The sequence below is a fragment of the Hemicordylus capensis genome, chromosome 4 (assembly GCF_027244095.1).
Source record: "Hemicordylus capensis ecotype Gifberg chromosome 4, rHemCap1.1.pri, whole genome shotgun sequence".
Lineage (NCBI taxonomy): Eukaryota > Metazoa > Chordata > Lepidosauria > Squamata > Cordylidae > Hemicordylus > Hemicordylus capensis.
Genome location: NC_069660.1, coordinates 221,742,345 through 221,761,889, shown reverse-complemented (window position 1 = coordinate 221,761,889; position 19,545 = coordinate 221,742,345). Strand labels below are relative to the sequence as shown.

The 19,545-nt window shown below is 46.1% G+C and overlaps 1 protein-coding gene across 13 annotated transcripts in view; it reads left to right on the top strand.

The window, feature by feature from the left end:
• The window catches only part of LOC128322457 (nuclear transport factor 2-like), a 25,977-nt gene extending 6,432 nt beyond the window's left edge, over nucleotides 1-19,545 (top strand). For 2 of the 13 annotated variants that reach the window (XM_053243732.1, XM_053243733.1), the window contains exons 3-8: nucleotides 9,573-9,676; nucleotides 10,556-10,783; nucleotides 13,258-13,365; nucleotides 15,310-15,381; nucleotides 16,073-16,171; nucleotides 19,167-19,545. In XM_053243732.1, the coding sequence (XP_053099707.1) occupies nucleotides 13,267-13,365; nucleotides 15,310-15,381; nucleotides 16,073-16,171; nucleotides 19,167-19,280 (384 nt within the window). In that variant the 5' untranslated portion in view covers nucleotides 9,573-9,676; nucleotides 10,556-10,783; nucleotides 13,258-13,266 and the 3' untranslated portion in view covers nucleotides 19,281-19,545. Of the gene's footprint in view, nucleotides 1-9,572; nucleotides 9,677-10,329; nucleotides 10,800-11,036; nucleotides 11,171-11,250; nucleotides 11,467-12,192; nucleotides 12,273-13,257; nucleotides 13,366-15,309; nucleotides 15,382-16,072; nucleotides 16,172-19,166 lie in introns of those variants that run through there. The other 11 variants (XM_053243738.1, XM_053243740.1, XM_053243737.1 and 8 more) reach the window with 10 other exon arrangements.

Here is a 19,545-nt window from a genome sequence, read left to right as displayed (position 1 = left end):
ATGCGGGAGCACGGCTTCCTAGTCAACATGGCAAAAAGCCATCTACAGCCGTCACAGACTTTAGTACATCTAGGAGTTTTGTTCGATTCACAGGCAGGCGTAGTTCGACTTCCGAAAGAGAGGAGGCTAAAGATATCCAAGATGGTTTCCTCGTGCCTACGCGAGAGGAAGGTCCCGCTTATGCGCTTAGCACAACTTCTGGGGCTGATGGTTGCCTGCTTCGACTGCACACCCTGGTCAAGATGGCATTCCAGGCCTCTGCAGTGGCTCCTCCTCCCCTATCAGGAGAACATTATGGAGAGGAGGAACGTCTGGGTGAAGCTATCGTCGAAGGTACGAACATCACTAGCGTGGTGGACCTCACCAGCGATAGGCCAAGGAATTTCCTTGGAATTCAAGCAGAGATGCATCCTTACATCAGATGCGAGCCTGATTGGATGGGGAGCACATTGTGCGAATCAGCAAGCTCAAGGGGTTTGGGGTCAAAAGGACCTCAACCACAACATAAACTGGTTAGAGCTGAAGGCGGTGCGTCTGGGGCTACTGAGTTTCCGAGACCTATTGGAAGGCCAAGACGTTCTCGTACGCACAGACAATGTAACAACGAAAGCCCACATAAATCACCAAGGGGGCACAAGATCACGGGCCCTGATGAGAGAGTCGGACGCACTGTTCTCTTGGGCGGAAATCCACCTAAAATCCATAATGGCGGAGCACCTGGCGGGTCAAGCGAATGTCTTAGCGGACTGGCTAAGCAGACAATACCTGGACCTGGGAGAGTGGGCTCTACACCCGGAGGTCTTCCAACAGATAGCCCGATAATGGGGGTTACCGGCGGTGGACCTCTTTGCTTCACCCCTGAATCACAAGTGCACGAGATTCTTTTCCTGGCACCTTTGCCTTCAGGCAGAACAAGTGGATGCCTTAACATCCAGGTGGCCACGGGGAGTCCTGCTCTACGCGTTTCCGCCTCTAACGATTCTGCGGATGGTCATCAGGAAAGCGGTGGCCGAGGAAGCAGAAGTTATCCTGGTGGCACCATTCTGGCCAAGACGTCCTTGGTTCTCAGACCTGCTGGACCTCTCTCTACAGGAACCATGGACCCTGCCCATGAGACCTGACTTGCTGAGTCAGGGGCCATTCCTCCACCCGGACCCAGATTGGTTGTGCCTGCACGCGTGGAGGTTGAGCGCAAGGCACTAGAGCATAAGGGCTACCCCGTGGCGGTTCAACAAACTATCTTGGCGGCAAGGCGCCTATCCACACACAGAATATATCAGATGACATGGGCAACCTTTTGTTCATGGGCTAAGATTAATGGCCTTGACCCACTACGGGCAGGGGTACCTACGGTCCTTAGATTTCTACAAGCTGGGTTGGAGAAGGGTCTACGCACGAGTACCCTGAGACGCCAAACTTCGGCGCTTTCCTCCATTTTAGACGTTTCGGACATACACTCTCGATGCCTGAATCCTGATGTCCAACGCTTTTTAAAAGGAGCGGCAAACCTTAATCCACCTCCGATCCCTAGGTTTCCATCCTGGAATTTAGATAAGGTTCTCAAAGCCCTTACGCAAGATCCCTTCGAGCCCTTGCGAAAGATCTCCTTACGCTTGCTGTCCTTTAAAGTCCTTTTTCTCATCGCGATTACCTCGGCCAGGCGAGTTTCGGAGTTGGCAGCGCTATCAGTTCGAGATGAACTCTGCATTTTTCAGAAGGAAGCCGTCGTGCTAAAATTGGATCCTACGTTTTTGCCCAAAGTGAACTCGGTTTTCCATAGGGCTCAAGAGTTAGTTTTGCCCTCCTTTGGTCCCAAACCAAAGCATCCAAAGGAGCGTGTCTGGCACACTCTAGATGTTCGAAGAGCTCTTCGCATATATCTTAGCCGGACTAAGGCCTTTCGAAAATCAGATTCGCTATTCGTCTCCTTCCTACCGTCTAAATTAGGTACCAAGGCCTCTAAGGATACCTTGGCGCGCTGGTTGAGGGCAACCATTTCCGTGGCGTATGAGACGTCTCAATTGAAGGTACCGCAGGGTGTAACGGCGCATTCCACTAGGAGCGCCTCCGCCTCCGCTGCTTTCTCGGCACGTGTGCCCGTGGAAGACATCTGTAAGGCGGCAACATGGTCTTCCACATTGCCCTTTGTTAAGCACTATAAAATCCAGTCATTTTATCAACCGCAGGCGGCCTTGGGCCGCACGGTTCTGCAAAAGGTCCTCTAGTCATATTGTCGGCATCCGCTACCCACCCGGGGCATTAGCTTGGATATGTCCCATCTGATGACGGATGCCCTCCCCATACTTGGAAAAAGAAACATTGGTAGACTTACCGTGAAGGGTTCTTTTTCAGGTATGGGGAGGGCATCCGGCCCACCCTCGGATGCCGGGGAAGGTGCTTTCTTGTGGGTGGCGGAACAACTCCTAGGGTGCATAGTTTCACCTATCACTGTTCTTGTATTTCGATCCTTCACTTAAATCCTGTTTCGCCTTTGCTGTTTTGATATATATATTTTCTTTCCTTTCTGAGCTGAGCTGAGACCTAGTCAAGTGTATGTCCATCGCTCCACGAGACCAGAACTGGGTATATTGGGGCTCGACAGAGGGAGTACTGAGAGTGCTCAATTCTTATTGGCCCTGTCTTGGAGCATGCAGTGACTGACAACCCATCTGATGACGGATGCCCTCCCCATACCTGAAAAAGAACCCTTCACAGTAAGTCTACCAATGTTTCTTTCCCCTCCAATACAGAAGGTGTCCCATGTGGCTAATAATCACAATAAAAACATAATTCCATTTTTTTAAAAAAACCAAACCAACTAAGATCAGCAGCACACAGCAGACAACCAGAAAGCAAAGCAACACTACAGACAGCATTTTTAACGATCTTTTAAAACTTGTTTAAAATAAATTTTAAAAGGCTTTTGTTGGCAACAAAACTTTGCCAATGAAGAAGCCTAGAAAACCTCCTGTGGCAGGAGTTGCATGTACTGGGTGCCACCACCAAAAAAAGCTCTTCCATATGTCACTGGCAGCCTTGCTCGATTCTGTGCCCTGGTATATAGGGGGAGGACAGCTTATGGTTATGTGGAGAGCCCCCAGTACTGGCACAACAGGAAACTCCTAAAGCGGTCCTGTTTATCTCTGCAGTGGATGACTGTGTAGTGCAGTGCAGCTCAGCAGCATCACCCAAAGGGATTGGGGGAAAACTGCATTGGTGCCCATGAGCACCAAATGATAAGGACTGCGGCAGATACCTTGTTTCTCTAGCACTGGTGCAAAGTTATCCCAGTAAAAGGTGCAGGATGAAGCACATTTGGATAGATCCAAATGTGATCTAGAACCCTTGCATAAGATATAGCTTTTCCTGGATATAGCGAAGTATGACGAGTTACTAAGGGCAACCATGTAGGAAACTTTGTGTGAGCTAGTGACTTTCCATAAATTCTCTTCTCTCCCCCGCGGCCCCCCCCCACCGCCACCTGCCATGGTTAAAAGAAAGATGATTTAAAGGAACTTACCAGATTGCAGTTGCACTAAAGTGTATTTTTGTTGCTTTGCCAATTGCTCCTTTTGGGACTGCAAATAAAGGTTCATTTCATACAGTTTTAGATTAGCAGCTATTGTGCCATGACTACTCTCACACTGCGCTGGTAATGTGTGAAGGAAGAAGATCTCATGGGCAATATGGTTACTTTCATTTCTGGTGTCACCAGCTCCCAAGATGTGAACCCATATTCTTGCACACAATTACATCACAGTTGAGCAACTTAAGCACAAAATTCATTTTTATAATATGTTTAGGAGATGACCTGATCTTCAAGGGCTAATCATAGGACTTTTATTTATTTATTACATGTACACTGCCCCAAACTTTCATCTCTGGGCGGTTAACAGTAGTATAAAACAAGTTAGAATATATACAAAAACTTAAAACAATTTAACAATTTAAAATCAACCACGAATTAAAACCTTAAAATTTTAAAGAACAGAAAAGGCTTGGGCGAAGAGGTGGGTTTTCAAATGCTTTCTAAAAATTGTCAGAGATGGGGAGGATCATATCTCAGTAGGGAGCACATTCCACAGTCTTGGGGCAGCAACCGAGATAGCCTGTCCCCATGTGGCCACCAACCGAGCTGGCGGCAACTGGAGATGGACAGTGGGGATCATAATGAAGACGTTCTCTTAGATACCCAGGACTTAAGCCATTTAGGGCTTTATAAGTTATGGCAAGCACTTTGTATTTTGCCTGGAAACCTATTGGCAGCCAGTGTAACTCTATCGACAAAGGAGTGATGTGGTCTCTCCGAGATGACCAAGAGACTAACCTGGCCACCGCGTTCTGTACCAACTGAAGCTTCCGGACTACGTACAAAGGCAGCCCCACATAGAGCGCATTGCAGAAGTCTAGTCTGGAGGTTACCAACATATGTACCACTGTTTTGAGGTCATTCATCTCAAGAAACGGGCGCAGCTGGCGTATCAGCTGAAGCTGATAAAAAGCACCCCTAGCCACCGCCTCAACCTGAGAAACCAGAAAGAGGTGTGGAACCAGAAGCAAGTACTCCCAGATTGTGGACCGGTTCCTTTTGGGGAAGTGTGACCCCATCTAGAACAGACAGATCAAAATTGTCTCTAGAGTTCTGACCCCGCACAATAAGTACCTCCGTCTTATCTGGATTCAGTTTCAGTTTATTCTCCCTCATCCAGGCCATTACTGCTTCCAGGCAAGCATTTAGGGAAGTTATGCCATCTCCTGAACAAGTTGACATGGAGAAGTAGATTTGGGTGTCATCAGCATACTGATAACACCCTGCTCCAAATCCCCTGATGATCTCTCCCAGCAATTTCATGTAGATGAGCACTGGAGAAAGTATGGAGCCTTGAGGGACACCATACTTAAGCTCAGATTTTGAAGAGCAACAGTCTCTAATCGACACCATCTGGAATCTGTCCGAGAGGTAGGAGCGGAACCACTGTAAAACAGTGCCCCCCACCCCCAACACCCTCAGATATTCCAGAAGGATACTATGGTCGACAGTATCGAAAGCCGCCAAGAGATCCAAAAGGACCAACGGAGTCACACTTTCTCTGTCAATTCCCAATTGGAGATCATCCATCAGTCCGACCAAGGCAGTCTCCACCCCATAGCCCGCCTGAAAACCAGTTTGAAATGGGTCTAGATAATCAGTTTCCTCCAAGACGCCTGGAGCTGAGGCCACCACCTTCTTAATTACCTTGCCCAGCCATAGGAGGTTGGAAACAGGCCTATAGTTGCTCAACTCTGAGGGATCTAATGCAGGCTTCTTTAGAAGAGGTCTAATGATTGCCTCCTTAAGACAAGGAGGCATCCTGCCCTCCCTCAGAGAAGCATTTATGATTTCTACCAAGCCTCCTACAATAGCCTACCTGCTAGATAGAACAAGCCATGTTGGACAAGGGTCAAGAGAACAAGTGGCAGGCCTTACTGCTCCAAGCAGCTTGTTCACGTCCTCAGGAGTCACAAACTGAAACTAATCCAGTCGAACCACATAAGTGGAGTTGTCGGACACCTCCAGTTCAGACATCAAATTAATTGTGGAGTCTCCGTCTAAGCCTGAATCAGAGAGATTTTATCTGCAAAAAACTCTTTAAACACATCGCAGTGGGTAACTGATGGCTCCAAATTCTGATTCAAGGAAGGGGGTCACTTACTAGTCCCCTCACAACCCTGAACAACTCCGCTGGACGTGAACTTGCAGATGCAATACGGGCAGAAAAGAACCACTTCTTTGCCACACATATTGCTTGAGCATAGATCTTTAAATGTGCTCTATGTCATAATCTGTCGGATTCGCATAGAGTCTTTCTCCACTTGCACTCCAGTCGCCTGTCTTGCCATTTCTGCCCCCGTAGATCTTCCGTATACCAAGGGGCCTGTTTTGAAGCGGGTCGGAGGGGATGCTTAGGAGCAATTGTGTCTACTGCCCTGGTGTGTATGTTATTCCAGTTTTGCACCAGGGCATCAATAGGATCACCAGCAGAGCCAACGTTAAATCCCTCCAAGGCTTCTTGGAATCCTATTGAATCCAATAACCTCTTTGGGTGGACAATTCTAATAGGCCCCTTGCCCCTGCAGAGATGGAAAGTGATTGTAAGCCTAACCTTAACCAGATGGTGGTCCATTCATGACAATGGGGAAATCACAGGAGTCCTCACCCACGGAACACTACCCTGATCAGAGTAAAAGACCAAATCAAGCGTGTGACCTGCAATGTGCGTCGGTCTGGAGACCACTTGGGATAGGCCCATAGTTGTCATGGCCTCTATGAACTCCTGAGCTGCCCCGGACAAATTGGTCCCGAAGTGAACATTGAAGTCCCCCAGCACCAAAAGTCTATGAGACTCTAACGCAAGTTCCGTGACCAAGTCCGTGAGCTCAGTAAGGGATTCCGTCAGGCAGCGGGGCGATCGGTACACCAACAGAAGTCCCAATCTATCCCTGGTCCCCAAACTTAGGTACACACATTCAATATGATCAGATATCTCGACAGGGACCCTGGTAAGGGAGATGTTATCCTTATAGACCACAGCCACTCCACCTCCCCACCCACATCCCCTCACCTGCTCCTCTACAGGATATCCTGGAGGAAGAAGCTGGGACCAGACTGGGCCACCAGCCTCCCCCAACCAAGTCTCGGTGATACACACCAGGTCAGCCCCTTCATCATAATCAAATCATGGATGACCTCGGGTTTATTTTGGACTGACCTGGCATTGCAGAGGAGCAAGGTAAGGCTATGTGGGTTGTTGGCAGTGCTCCCCGAGGTCATAGAGCTGGCAGGACAGCCAGAAGGGGAGACAGCTATTAAATTTCTGACTATCCTTCTCCTGGAACGGCCTGCTGACCTGCCAACTTTACTTCTTCTATTCCCCACCACCACCGGAAATCCTTTTGTCATAGGATTTAGTGGACATTCCACCACCAGGTGCGTGCACACACGTGGCATGCACATGCGCGCCGGGTACTTCCTGTTACTTCCGGCCGAAGAGGACATGGGGCGGCAGAGGTATGGTGCCATCCTGACGGGCACTTCTAAAATGGAGCACTGGCAGGGGAAACGCAGTGGGAGGGGTAAAGGCACCCTGCCCCACCCTTAAAGGTATGCCCCCCTCACCTTCGAGCCACACACACACACACCTCCCGCTGGTTCCGTGCACATCCCTATCCCAACCCCCAGCCACAGTGGCCAATGGGGATAATGGGAGTTATAGGCTAACATCTGCAGGAGAACCAAAGTTGAGCAGCCCTGCTAAATGCATACCTGCAAGCAAGCAGCATTGAACACAATTGGACATATTTCTGAATAAATGTGCATAAAATTAAGGCTCAAACATCGTGCTTTGCTACTTTACAAGTTTCAATCCAATTATGAAAGATTGTTCCAGATATTAAGCACTGTAGGTTGTGCCAATATAGCTGCTTCTAAAGGTAAAGTGTGCCGACTCCTGGCGAACACAGAGCCCTGTGGTTGTCTGGTAGAATACAGGAGGGGTTTACCATTGCTTCCTCCCGCGTAGTATGAGGTGATGCCTTTCAGCATCTTCCTATATCGCTGCTGCCCAATATAGGTGTTTCCCATAGTCTGGGAAACATACCAGCGGGGATTCGAACCAGCAACTTGCTTGTTAGTCAAGCATTTCCCCACTGCGCCACTTAAGGTGACATAGCTGCTTCTAGAGTGGTCAAAATGCTCTTTGTATGTTGATGATTCATTATCCAATGTGATGCTGCAAAATCGTTCTGAATTACATCAATACATCATCTCTGTGGATGGCTGCCTTGTGAGCCAGTGTGATCTCCATTGATTTGTCGTATGTGATGACATGCTGGTATAGCAATTGCTGCTTCTGGTCTTTGGTGCTTAATTTGCCAAGATAGTAGATCCAAGTACTGGGCCACTGAGTACGAGGAATCTATATATATATATTTCTCCTAGATGTGCCCAGGGAAAATGCATCCCAGCAGCCCAGCTGATTGGCTGGGCTGTGGAGGCGCCTGATTGGCTGGCACACCCAGGAGGAAGAGAATTGGCCGGCTATGAGCCAGGGCTGCTGGCGGGCCCGGCCTGGCGATGGGTGGTGGCTATGGGCCCGGTCTGGCCGCGGCGAAGCAGTGGTGGGCCCAGCCGAGGGCCGATGCAGTGAGGTGGCCGGTGACCGGGCGGCGGGCCCCGATACCGGGGCAGAAGGTGGGGGGGAGAGGTGGCTGGCCTGTGGCCAGCCACAAAGACTGGCAAGCGGTGGCAGCGGGCATGACAGTCTGCAGAGGCGGAAATTGGCGTGGCGGTCCCGCCGGCGGGACAGGCCGCGGAGGCGGCTCTTAGCCAGGCGGTGCTGGAACCAGCCACCAAGGCCGCCGAGACCATGGGAGAGAGACTGGGGTGGAGGGAACTGGGCGGCGGGACTCTCCTGTTTGCCACCTGGGAGGAGGAGCGGCGGCAGCAGCCCAGTAAGTAGAACTTTTTAAAATGCAGGGGGAGGGGGAGGGGAGGGGGCAGGGGGGAGGGCAAGAGGGAGGGGGCAGGGGGAGGGGGAGGGCAAGAGGGAGTGGGGCAGGGGGAGGGGGAGGGCAAGAGGGAGTGTGGCAGTGGGAGGGCAGGAGAGAGGATCAGGGGGAGGGGACAGAGGGCAAGAGAGACTGGGGCAGGAGGGTGAGAGGGAGGGGAGGGTGAGAAAGAGGGGTGGGAGGGGGAGGGAGGGCAAGAGAGAGTGGGGAGGGGGGAGGGAGGGGAAGAGAGGCAAGAGTGTGGGGCAGAAGGGAGGGAGGGAGAGTGGGGTAAGAGGGAGAAGGGAACAGCCAGCCCCAAAGAGCGCACAGATGCTCTGTGCGGGTAGGCTAGTAATCTTGTTAATGCAGAAGTCTACATGGTTGCTGCTTGTGTATAATCAGAACAAGAGACAAGAAGTCAGCTATACTATGAGCCCTTTCTCACGAGCAGTGAGAAAGGGCTACAGGGTTTGCAGGGAGGAAGCCCTAAGGAGCTTACCTCCCCACAGACAATCATTCCGCCTTCCCTGGGCAGGCAAGTCACCTGTCCAGATGGGCACTGGCTGCTGCCAGTAGCTCCGAGGTTGGGGTGTCAGGACACCTTGCCCTGTCTCCTGGAGCTTCAAGAATGTACCACGCCAGTGCGCAGTGCATTATGGGGATCCCCCTCCCCTCCCTGAGTCTGCTAGCTGTGGCCGCTTGCAGCCGCGGCTGACAGACAATAGTAAAAATGAGGGTAAGGGAGTGCTTGCTCCCTTAACCTCATTTAAAAAGGCCCGATCCTGGTGGTACACACGTGCATGCAAAACCGGGCTCCCTTAGCCCAGTTTTGCACACATGTGTGAATAGCCTCTATAAATACTGTAACCACTAAATAGCTCTCCCATTTTTCTATCCCACTTTGAATCAAGACAGTTGCTTCTAACTATTAAATCTTATATGGAAGAAGGGGGAAAGCCTTAAAATACATCAAGTTGCTTTCTTGGTTTCTGTTTCTCGCCTGTTTCACAAATGGTTCTTGGTTTGGCAATTTTCTTTGTCAGCAGTTCCGTTGAGCTGAGCAGACTGGCCTACCAGAAAGGTTTTCCTTCATCAGCAGTTTCTTGCTTGGAACTTCCCTGCATGAGGGGTGCACAACAACATATGTGTGAGTAGTTCTGAAGGGATTAAAGCACCTTTAAAAGAAATCATTACAATACTGGACCTATTCTAGTGTCTCTGTGTCAACTCTATTTGCCTTTAAGAATATTTTATGCCTTCAACCACATATGTGCAGTGTCATGTAGTCAAGTCAAGGACTCTAGGGAATGTACTAGAATGAATGACAGGGAATGCCCACTGAAATGCCTGGTCCCTTCCAAATGGCCTTAGGAATGCATGGAATTTCCATGGCCATTTGGAAGGAACCAGTGCATTTCAGTGGGCATTCCCTGTCATTCGTTTTAGGATGTCCTGTCTCTAGTCCACCATAGGACTTGCATGCTGATGGTCAATCCCTGGCAGCATCTCCAGGGAGTGCTGGGAAAAACTCTTGCCTGATACTATGGAGAGCCGCTGCCAATCAGTGTAGACAATACTGATGAGCTAGATAGACCGGTGGTATGACTCAGTTTAAGGCAGCTTCCTATGTTCCTAAGACAGGGAGAATGGTAATAAACAGTTGGAATAGCAAGAGCAGCATATTATTTCTATGTAGAAAGTCATTGTCCCTGTTGAGACCCTGGAGGGAAAAAGCTACCTGGAGGAACCTTCCCCCTGCAGCATTGAAGCAACATTAGTAACATTATCCCCTTCTTTCAGAAGGAGCTGAAGCTGTATTGAGAAAAAAATATTTCCAGGGATAGCTGCCTTCAGAGCTGTTGTCAACTGTCGCTCCCACAGAACGGGAGCAGGCCCTGGTTTTGCTGAAGAGTCAACTGATGAAGAGTTCTGGAGAACCCAAAAGCTTGCTGCTTGCTACAATGTGATTTATTTTGTTGTTGTTATTCATCTTAAGGCATTGCCCTACTTTTCATTCATGCTCTAGGACAAACACTTCTCCATTGCCAATCTAACTTTAACTAACACTACGGTTAGTTTTGTGACAATCAGAACAACGGAGGCCCTTTATAACGCCTGTTCGGAGCGACACCTGCTGGTGGTAGGGAACTAACATCAGTGGCCCACGTGTTTGGTGGAGGACTGAAGAGGCTGATCAGCAGTTTGGTGAGCGGAGCAGTTTCATTTGGAAGTGCCAGTGGCGCCAAATTCCCAGGTAGCTGCTATTTTTTGTGAGTTGATTCTATTAAAGTTTCCCAAATGTCAGCTAATCTTACAGAATCGTGTTCCCCCACAACCAGAAGTACCGCGGGTGGGGTGCAGTCTTCCTCACATGTGTGCCTTCCGAGCCATACGTGGACAAGTAATTTCCAGGAGTCCCCCCCCCCCGCCCCCTCTTCTGCAGTGCACATGGCTTCAGATATCTAGTGCCTGACTTTTTTCCTCTCCCGAAATCTGAAACTGCACCCCCCCCCCCGGTCCCCCGGTGTGGTCCCCAACCGCCTTTTGCAGGCGGCTAATGATAGGGTGGAGATGAAATGGGTTGGAGTCCAACTGGGAGGAGATATGCGCCTGCGACTAAAACATGCGAGGGAGCTTGGTGGTGAGTTGAGCGCCTGGGTGGTGTGAAATTCCTTGGGGAGCCAAGAGAAGCGCCGGGCCTTTGTAATGAATGGATGTGGGGTTGAGTGGGACTGGGACAGCTCAGCCGTATAGCTTGGGAGGGGGGGGGAGAATCGAGTATGCATGGCTGTAAAAAACAAAGAAACCCGTGTATTGGCATTGCAAGCAAAAAGCGTGCTGCATCTTGCACGGGTCCTTTTCCGGGATCTGGACGAGTCTCGCTTCGCTTTCCTTGCTGCTCCTCCGGCTTGTAAAGCAGCGCCCCACAAAAGAGAGGTATCTAGAGAGGTGAACTCGGCATCGGGGGATGGGCGCTGGGTATCGAAGGACTCTGGGGGCGATCAGTGAGTGGAGGGAAGATTCCTTGTTGTTCACAAGTTCATATATAGGCAGTGGTCTATACAGGCAGTTGCCACTGACAACCTCCGAAAATGGATACTACATCTTTTTTAGATTAAGTGAAAAACGTGCTGTGTAGTAAGCACGTGGGACGGCCAAGCTAGCAGAATCCTGTAAAGGAAGTCTATAAATCGTGTGGACCGATCCCGATCCTATGCATTTTTACTCAGATTTAAGCCCCCGCTGTGTTCAATGGGACTTTCGCCCCAGTAAGCGTACACAGACTACAGCCTTACAGCCCAAGCCTACACGCGTTTACTTAGAAGGAAGTCCCACCGAATTCAGTAAGACAGTTATGAACAGCAAGCTTTCGAATTCTCCACAATCCTTAAGCAGGCTGAATAGTAAGTGAAGCAGGCTTGTAGGCATGTAGGAGTCCAAGGTTTTCAGTTTAACTGTCTTAAACTGTGACATAAGAATTATCTAGACTTTTTATTAAATTAGGCTCACAAGGCGCTAGACTCTGGTTTCAGGTTGCATCCTGAATCTTAAGACTGTGGAATTGCAGCCTATAGGACTCCTGCTGCATGCCCAGTTCCTCCTCTGCCTCTCTTCCCCACCCCCCACTTACTTTCTTTTTCTCTCTTTTGCTTGCTTGCTTAGCATCCAGCCTGATGAAGAGTTCTGGAGAATCCACAAACTTGCTTCTCAGAACTTTGTGTCATTTGATCCTTTAAAAAAAGGTATAACTAGACTGTTGCTTTTGGATTTTTTTTAATGGACCAACATGGTTAACCAATATTTTTTGTATCATTTTAGAGCCAGTATTCTAGTGAATTGAATCCAATGCGCAGCTTGTGAAAACTTAGGTTTAGATTTCTGCTCATCATAAAGCTTATTGCAGGGGTCCTCAAACTTGGTCCCCAGATATTGTTGTACTACAACTCCCCTAGTCCCCAGCCACAATAGCCAAAGGGTGTTGTGGATAGAGTCAGGATGATGGCAGTTGTAGTCCAGCAATTTCTGGGAACTCAGGTTTGAGGACCCCTGCAATAAGCTTTACAATGAGCAGAAATAGTTGGCTAGAGGGCCAAATCTGTCCATAAGGTTGAAGCAGAGAGCCAGGCCCTGGCTGCAAGACTTTTGCTACCGTGAGAGCTCCTCTCTCTCCCTTCCAGTGAGAGCAACTGTACAAGTAAACAGTGGATGAAACACATGAGGGATCCTCTTGGATCATGGCAGAAGCAACTATCAATGTGTGATCTTTAGTCCTATCTTTGTGCTGTCCTAGAAAGAAGTCACGTCACACATGAAGAGGAGGGAGTGGTGCAGGGAAACACAGAGGTGGGAAGCAGTATTGTTTAGTTGATGGGCCAATGATTGCCATCCCAGTCCTGGGTTCAGTCCATAGGTCTCCACTTACTTGTCGTCTTGCCTTGCTTTTTCTTCCCCACTATGTTGGTAAGCAGATGCAAAAGAAGTAATTCATTGAAATATGTGCCACTTTTAAAATCTGGATACTGGTGCTATTCAGTTCATGCTCACAAGTGTACAATCCTCTCAAGTTTAGAGTGAATGTACTGTTATATGTTGCAGTACATCAGTACATTTAGACTGGCAGACTTGATTCTAGGGTGGGAGGGTGGGTGGTGATTGTCTAGGTTTTCCTCCAACTCACATGTTCTGTCAATTTAAAAAATCTACATTTTTTGTTTGTTTTCTTTACAGGTGTGTAAAATGGCAGAAAGACCTATTTGGGAGCAAATTGGAACAAGTTTTATACAACTGTATTATCAGCAATTTGATACCAATAGGGAACAACTAGGTGCCCTTTATGTATGTATCAACATACACTTGTTTTAAACAGTTATTTCCTTATTGAGATTGTGGATGGCTTTGCATTATTGGCTTTGTATTTTTGTGGTTTCTGCTAAAGCAGCAAAAGTTGGGATGTGGTATTTGTCCATTTGTTGTAATTATACTCTGCTTTCCAGATACAATTAGAAACACAATAATTATAGTATGATATAATTAGAGATATGTCTAACCGATGAGAAACCCTTACACAGGACAGGAAGCCACAGTCCAGATGGAACATGGTGAAACAGACTGGTTCCAGATCGGCAAAGGAGTAAGACAAGGCTGTATACTTTCTCCTCTTTATGTGCTGAACATATACTGAGAGAAACTGGATTGGAAGAAGATGGGTGTGGTGTTAATGTTGGAGGAAGAAACATCAATAACTTGCACTACACTGATGACACCACTCTGATAGCTGAGAATGTGGATGATCTGCAAGCTCTAGTAATGGAAGTTGAAGAGCACAATGGAAAAAATTGGACTATGACTAAATGTAAAGAAGACTAAACTAATGACAACGGGTACAGCAGCCAGCCTCAGAATTGAAAATAAAGATTGAAGTTGTGGATAGCTTCTGCCTTTTAGGATCGACCATCAACAGTAAAGGATCCAGCAGTCAAGAAATACGTTGCAGACTAGCACCTGGTAGGGTGGCAATGAAGGCCTTAGAAAGGATATTTAGATGCTGTGATGTGTCTATACCTACAAAGATTAGAATCGTTCGGACAATGATTTTTCCCTAAGGATGCAAAAGCTGGACTTTGAAGAAGCAAGAGAGAAAAAGTATTGACGCTTTTGAACTTTGATGCTGGAGAAGACTTTTGAGGATACCATGGACAGCCAGGAAAAGAAACAAATGGATCCTAGAACAAATCAATCCAGAATTTTCACTCAAGGCACAAATGACCAGGCTCAAACTATCATACTTTGGACACATTATGCGAAAACCCAGCAACTTTGAGAAGTCCATAATGCTGGGAAAAGTTGAAGGAAGGAAAAGAAGAGGACGACCAGCAGCAAGGTGGATGGACTCGATTAAGACAACAATGAATGCACCACTGAGAGACCTTAAAGGCCAAGTTGAAGATAGATCATCCTGGAGAGAATCTTTTTATGTGGTTGCTAAGAATCGACACTGACTTGATGGCACTCAATCAATTGATCATTCAATCAATGTCCAACCGGGGTGGGTTGGCGGCAGGCTCTATTTATCTCTGATAGTTGGTGATATTGCTCGGGTTCCAGGCTTTTCTCTCTAGTAGTGGTAGCCAGTGCAAGCAAGCAGGGTGTGTGTGTCTGTGTGTAAAAAGAGCCACAGGTAGTGTGGAGCTGAATCCTTGTTTCTGCAAAGATTGAACAAGGCGCTGCAGTCCTGCAGCTTGTTTGCTGCCTGCCTCCAGGGTAAGGGGGCAGGAGGAGTTGCATTTGGATTCAAGAGCTAGCTGATAATGAAGATACCAACTCTCAGAAGAAGCCTTTCTGTTGACCTTCAGAGTGTTCTGGCAGCTGGTGATATGGTGGAGGTTTTATCTAGAGCCTTCTCTAGTTCAAATGCTTTACCCACTTTGGACTCATTAAACTACTATTTTATTTCGGAAATTAAGATTCCTGGTGGCTAGTTTTTTGGTTTGTTGTTAGCAATTGAAATTAGAAATACCTTGAGGTAGAGTTTTCTGATTATCCAGATTGGGTACACTGTGGGGTCTTTATTGGAAGAACTTGCAAATTGGACCCAGAACGCAGGAAAAAAGTCAGTGGCCTTGCTGCCAAGTTGCTGAAATGTGACCAGTCATGGGAAGCTAAGTAGTGTAACGTTGAGGGACCTCATTAATACTGTATTGTCTGAGAGATTGGATCTGTAATTATTTGATTAATCTCTGAATTGAATAAATTATTAGAATTTGTGCCTTTTTTTTGCAGACAGATGCTTCCTGTTTGTCATGGGAAGGGCAGCAGTTCCAAGGAAAATCATCAATAATGGAAAAACTGATGGTATGTTACTACATAAGATCAGGAGAAGATACCTGGGAGTAAAGCCCTTTAAACTGTGTGGGGCTCACTTTTGTATAAAAGTGTACAAGGTTGCATTGTGAATAGCTTTATATATTGTGTTTTCCTTTCTCTCTCATCTAAATAATTAAAAAACAAATAAACCCAATCACTGAGGAAATGATGGGAGAGCACTATTAGGCTAATTTATTCTGTGTTTTTATTATTATTATCATTATTAATTACATTTATAAATCGCCCCATACAGAGGATCTGGGCAGTGTACAACAACTTTTAAAAATAAATAAAAACACACAATTCAAAACACAGTGCTAAAAACAATATAAAAACAATTCAAAAACAATTAAAACCATTTAAAACCAATTAAAATACTTAAAAACAACAACAACACTTTACAAGCCTTGGATAGGCCAGGCCAAACAAATAAGTTTTTAGGGCTCTCTTTAAGGCCGACAGTGAGCCTAAACTGTGGATATCTGCCAGGAGTGCATTTCACAGACAAGGAGTAGCTACAGAAAAGGCCTGGTTCCAAGTCACCACCAGATGCGCTGGTGGTAACTGGAGATGGACCTCTCCAGATGTATTTGTTTGTATGGCAGAATGTAAACAATGAATTACTAGTGTGATGCCTCCTAAAGTAGCATGTTTAACATTTGTTTTCTTTTCAAAACAGAGACTTCCTTTCCGAAAAATTCAGCATAACATAACATCCCAGGATCATCAACCAGCTCCTGATAATTGTATCCTTAGTATGGTTGTTGGTCAGTTGAAGGTAAGAATTGAAATGAATGGTGTTGTTTAGTATATGTTCAGATCATTTTAGCCTTTGGTTATGATGGTTGACATGCAGGAATATCTTTCTTTTGTTCTGGGCATGATCCCCCACCCCACCCCCAAGATGGAGTAATTGGTGCTCACCAGTCACTGACATGCTTGGTGACCACCGTCTCAGACTTCATACCAATGCCTCCAGTCCCTATTAAATATTATGTAGGGAATAACCCTCTTCAGATGTTATAGAAGGCAACCACACTAACACTTACAAGGGAGAAATCTCGCTGCCCCACTGTCACCCATGCCCAACAAACATGCTTAGGGCACCGTTTGAAGGAGGTGGCACCATATGCATGTTCAAAGGTGATTCCGTGAGCTGCAACAGCTCACGGTATCATGTTGAACACACTTGCAGCACTGCCACCTTCAAACAAACGGCGTCCTAAGCATGTTTGTTTGGGCATAAGGAGGTGAGTGAGTGTGGGTCGGCAGGACTTCCACCTCACTTTCCCCCATGTGAGCGTATCCGCCGTCTGTAATGCCTGAAGACGGCTATTGTGAGGACCCAGCCCTGTATTTGCTGAGATAACAGAAAGACAGGAGCCCTATTCACATGCTTTCGCGCAAGTGTTAAACATGACTATATAGTATACACAAGTACAGTTACTTACATGTTCTTTTGAACACAGGTATACAGTGGTATACTTCCTATCTGTACTATGCATTTGAGGGGCCTGTATCCAAGTGCACTTTTAAAACAAATTCAGGTTCAGTTATTCAACAAAATTTGTATGTGTGTACAGCTGTCTGTACATTCATACAACATGTCTGAATAGGGCTAGGGAGGTTGGGGTAATTAATCTGCCCCATGCCTGCCAATTGTCTCCAGCGAATGCCTCCACTCCCCCCTCCAAAAAAAATCAGGCTTATTTCTAAGCTGGTTAGAGGAAGGGGGGCGGATTAAAACCTGCCTGAGGTGAGTATTTGCTGGGGAAAGAAAATGAGTGGATAAAGTATTAAGCACCTTTCTCATTTACGGAGTCTCTCCTGCAAATATTTCCTCAGGCTCCGCATTAGGATTATGAGTAAAATACAGGACTGGAAAATCCATGGTTCTCTCTAATTTGGCCCACAGAGTCCTAGATATCATACCTTATTCATCTAGTTCTCCAAACACATTACTTCCCTATTCTCAAATTTCAGCTGCCTCATAAAAATATTGTCGTAGGACCAAGCTCCCAGACCCTTCAAACCTGTCCACCTCTCTCACAGTCCAGTGTAAACTAACACTTACTTGCAGCCCTGAGGGGTGGGGTGGGAGAACTCTGATGCTGTCCGAAGCTTGCTGATGCCTATTGTCTAGACTTCAGTGCTGAAAGTCGGCAAACTATGTAACAAATTTACATTACTGCACATCCAAATACGATCTCTACAGTAATAATGACCAGAAAGTAGCATTTTCCAAAATATAAGCATGGATTCTCAGCTTTTTAATGAAAACAGGAAAGTTTCCATGGTTACATGGTTTTTTATTTTATTTATTGTTTAATTTATATACCACCTTTCATTAAAAACAATCCCAAGGCAGTTTACAAAAGTTAAAAAACAATAAAAATGACAGTTAAAAGTATTAAGCTAAAAATATGAAAACAAATATAATTTAAAATATATAATATACAAACACAAAAACTATACATGGATAAAAACACACAGAAGCAGCAATAAAACAGTCATGTAAAGGCCTGGATAAAAAGCCAAGATTTAACCAGCTGGTTGGTCATAATACCAGGTTCCCTACTTTTAATGTCAGCCTTTTGATTTTCTTAATTTACTTTTCTTAATTTACTTTTTATCTCAGCCTTTTAATTTTCCAGCCTATTCTAAAATACACCCTGAAGTGTCTCTACCCTTTCAGCAAATCAGTAACTTACCTCTGAGTGTTCCATAACCTTGGTCTGAGACCGCTCAGCATTTGTGAATAGTGCAATGATTGCTTAATGATTGCTTCTCTTCCATATATTAGTTTTATATGCTCAACCACCCACCTAATCAGTTCAGTTTCTCATCCCTTTTACCAGCTCAGACAGTCAGTTCAGAACTGGGCATTAGCCCTGTTCAGCCATTATGGAATCTGAGGACACTGTACTTGCATACAGCCTCCCTGAGAGCATGCCCACAAGCCCTGCTCCTGTGCTGATTTACTCTGAAATCCCCTCTTCGAGCTCTATGTTTGCAACATTTATCTGCAAAGACATTCTCTTTGCAGTCAAAAAGAGGGTCTTCCTGTGATCAGAACACTGGAGTTCCCCAACCTTCCACATCAAGGGGAGGATCTCACCACAAGTACATTATTCATCTCTGCAGACAAATGCTATAAACACGGAGAGTTGGGGAAGCGTCCCCAGATTCCATAGCTACTGAACTCCTGTCTCCTCTACTTCACACTGCTTCCCTCTACTTAGGAAGGGGAGCTATGGCATAAGACTACAAGGAGTAGTGATGGCATTATTTATATTCAGCATTTTGACTGGAATCCCCCAAACACCTTGAAACATTCATAACATGTGTTTATGTTATGATTGAAACATAACATGTTCATGTTCCATTGAAACCCATTCAGTTTAAAAATAAACCCATAAAAGAAATAGATCCAAGATGGAAACGTTAGAGGAAAGAACAGGTTGAAAACCAGAAATTTTAAAATACTTAACTAAACTAAAAGGGAAATAAATCTTGCTTTGTTTGGACATTTCAAGCTCTAAAACCAGAATAGCAACTAGGAGGATGTATACACTTTAAAATTACCACTATAGTATCAAATATTTAGTTGTGCTGTGAAGCTGGGTGTCTGCAAAACTTTGCTGGAAACAAAGTCACTGATCACGAAGAATAAAACAGCACTCATGCATTCTAGGGCAATAGAACAGCTCAAGGGATTTGGTGGATATGTAATGCTGGGACTAAACTTGTCTTCATATATTTTTATTATTTAGGTGGATGATGATCCAGTTATGGGATTCCACCAACTGTTTGTTCTCAAGAACATTAATGACAAATGGATTTGTTCCAATGACATATTTAGGCTGGCTCTATACAACTTTGCTTGAAAACTCTGCTTTCCAATGTTCCTTGACTTGTCACAAATTTCTGGCTCAAGAAAACTTAGTTTTAAAATTGTTTTAATTGTGCTTTATTCTATGGCCTGATATACACGTTCTTTCAGTTATATGTGCTAGAGGAAGTAATTTGGAAGGTCACTCCAAGAGGTATGCCCTTGCTTCTGTCCTGTTTATTGCATAAAACATCCAGTGTATACAGACTTATAAGAGGCTTATAATTTGAGCTGTATTAAACTTGCTGAAATGTGTGGAA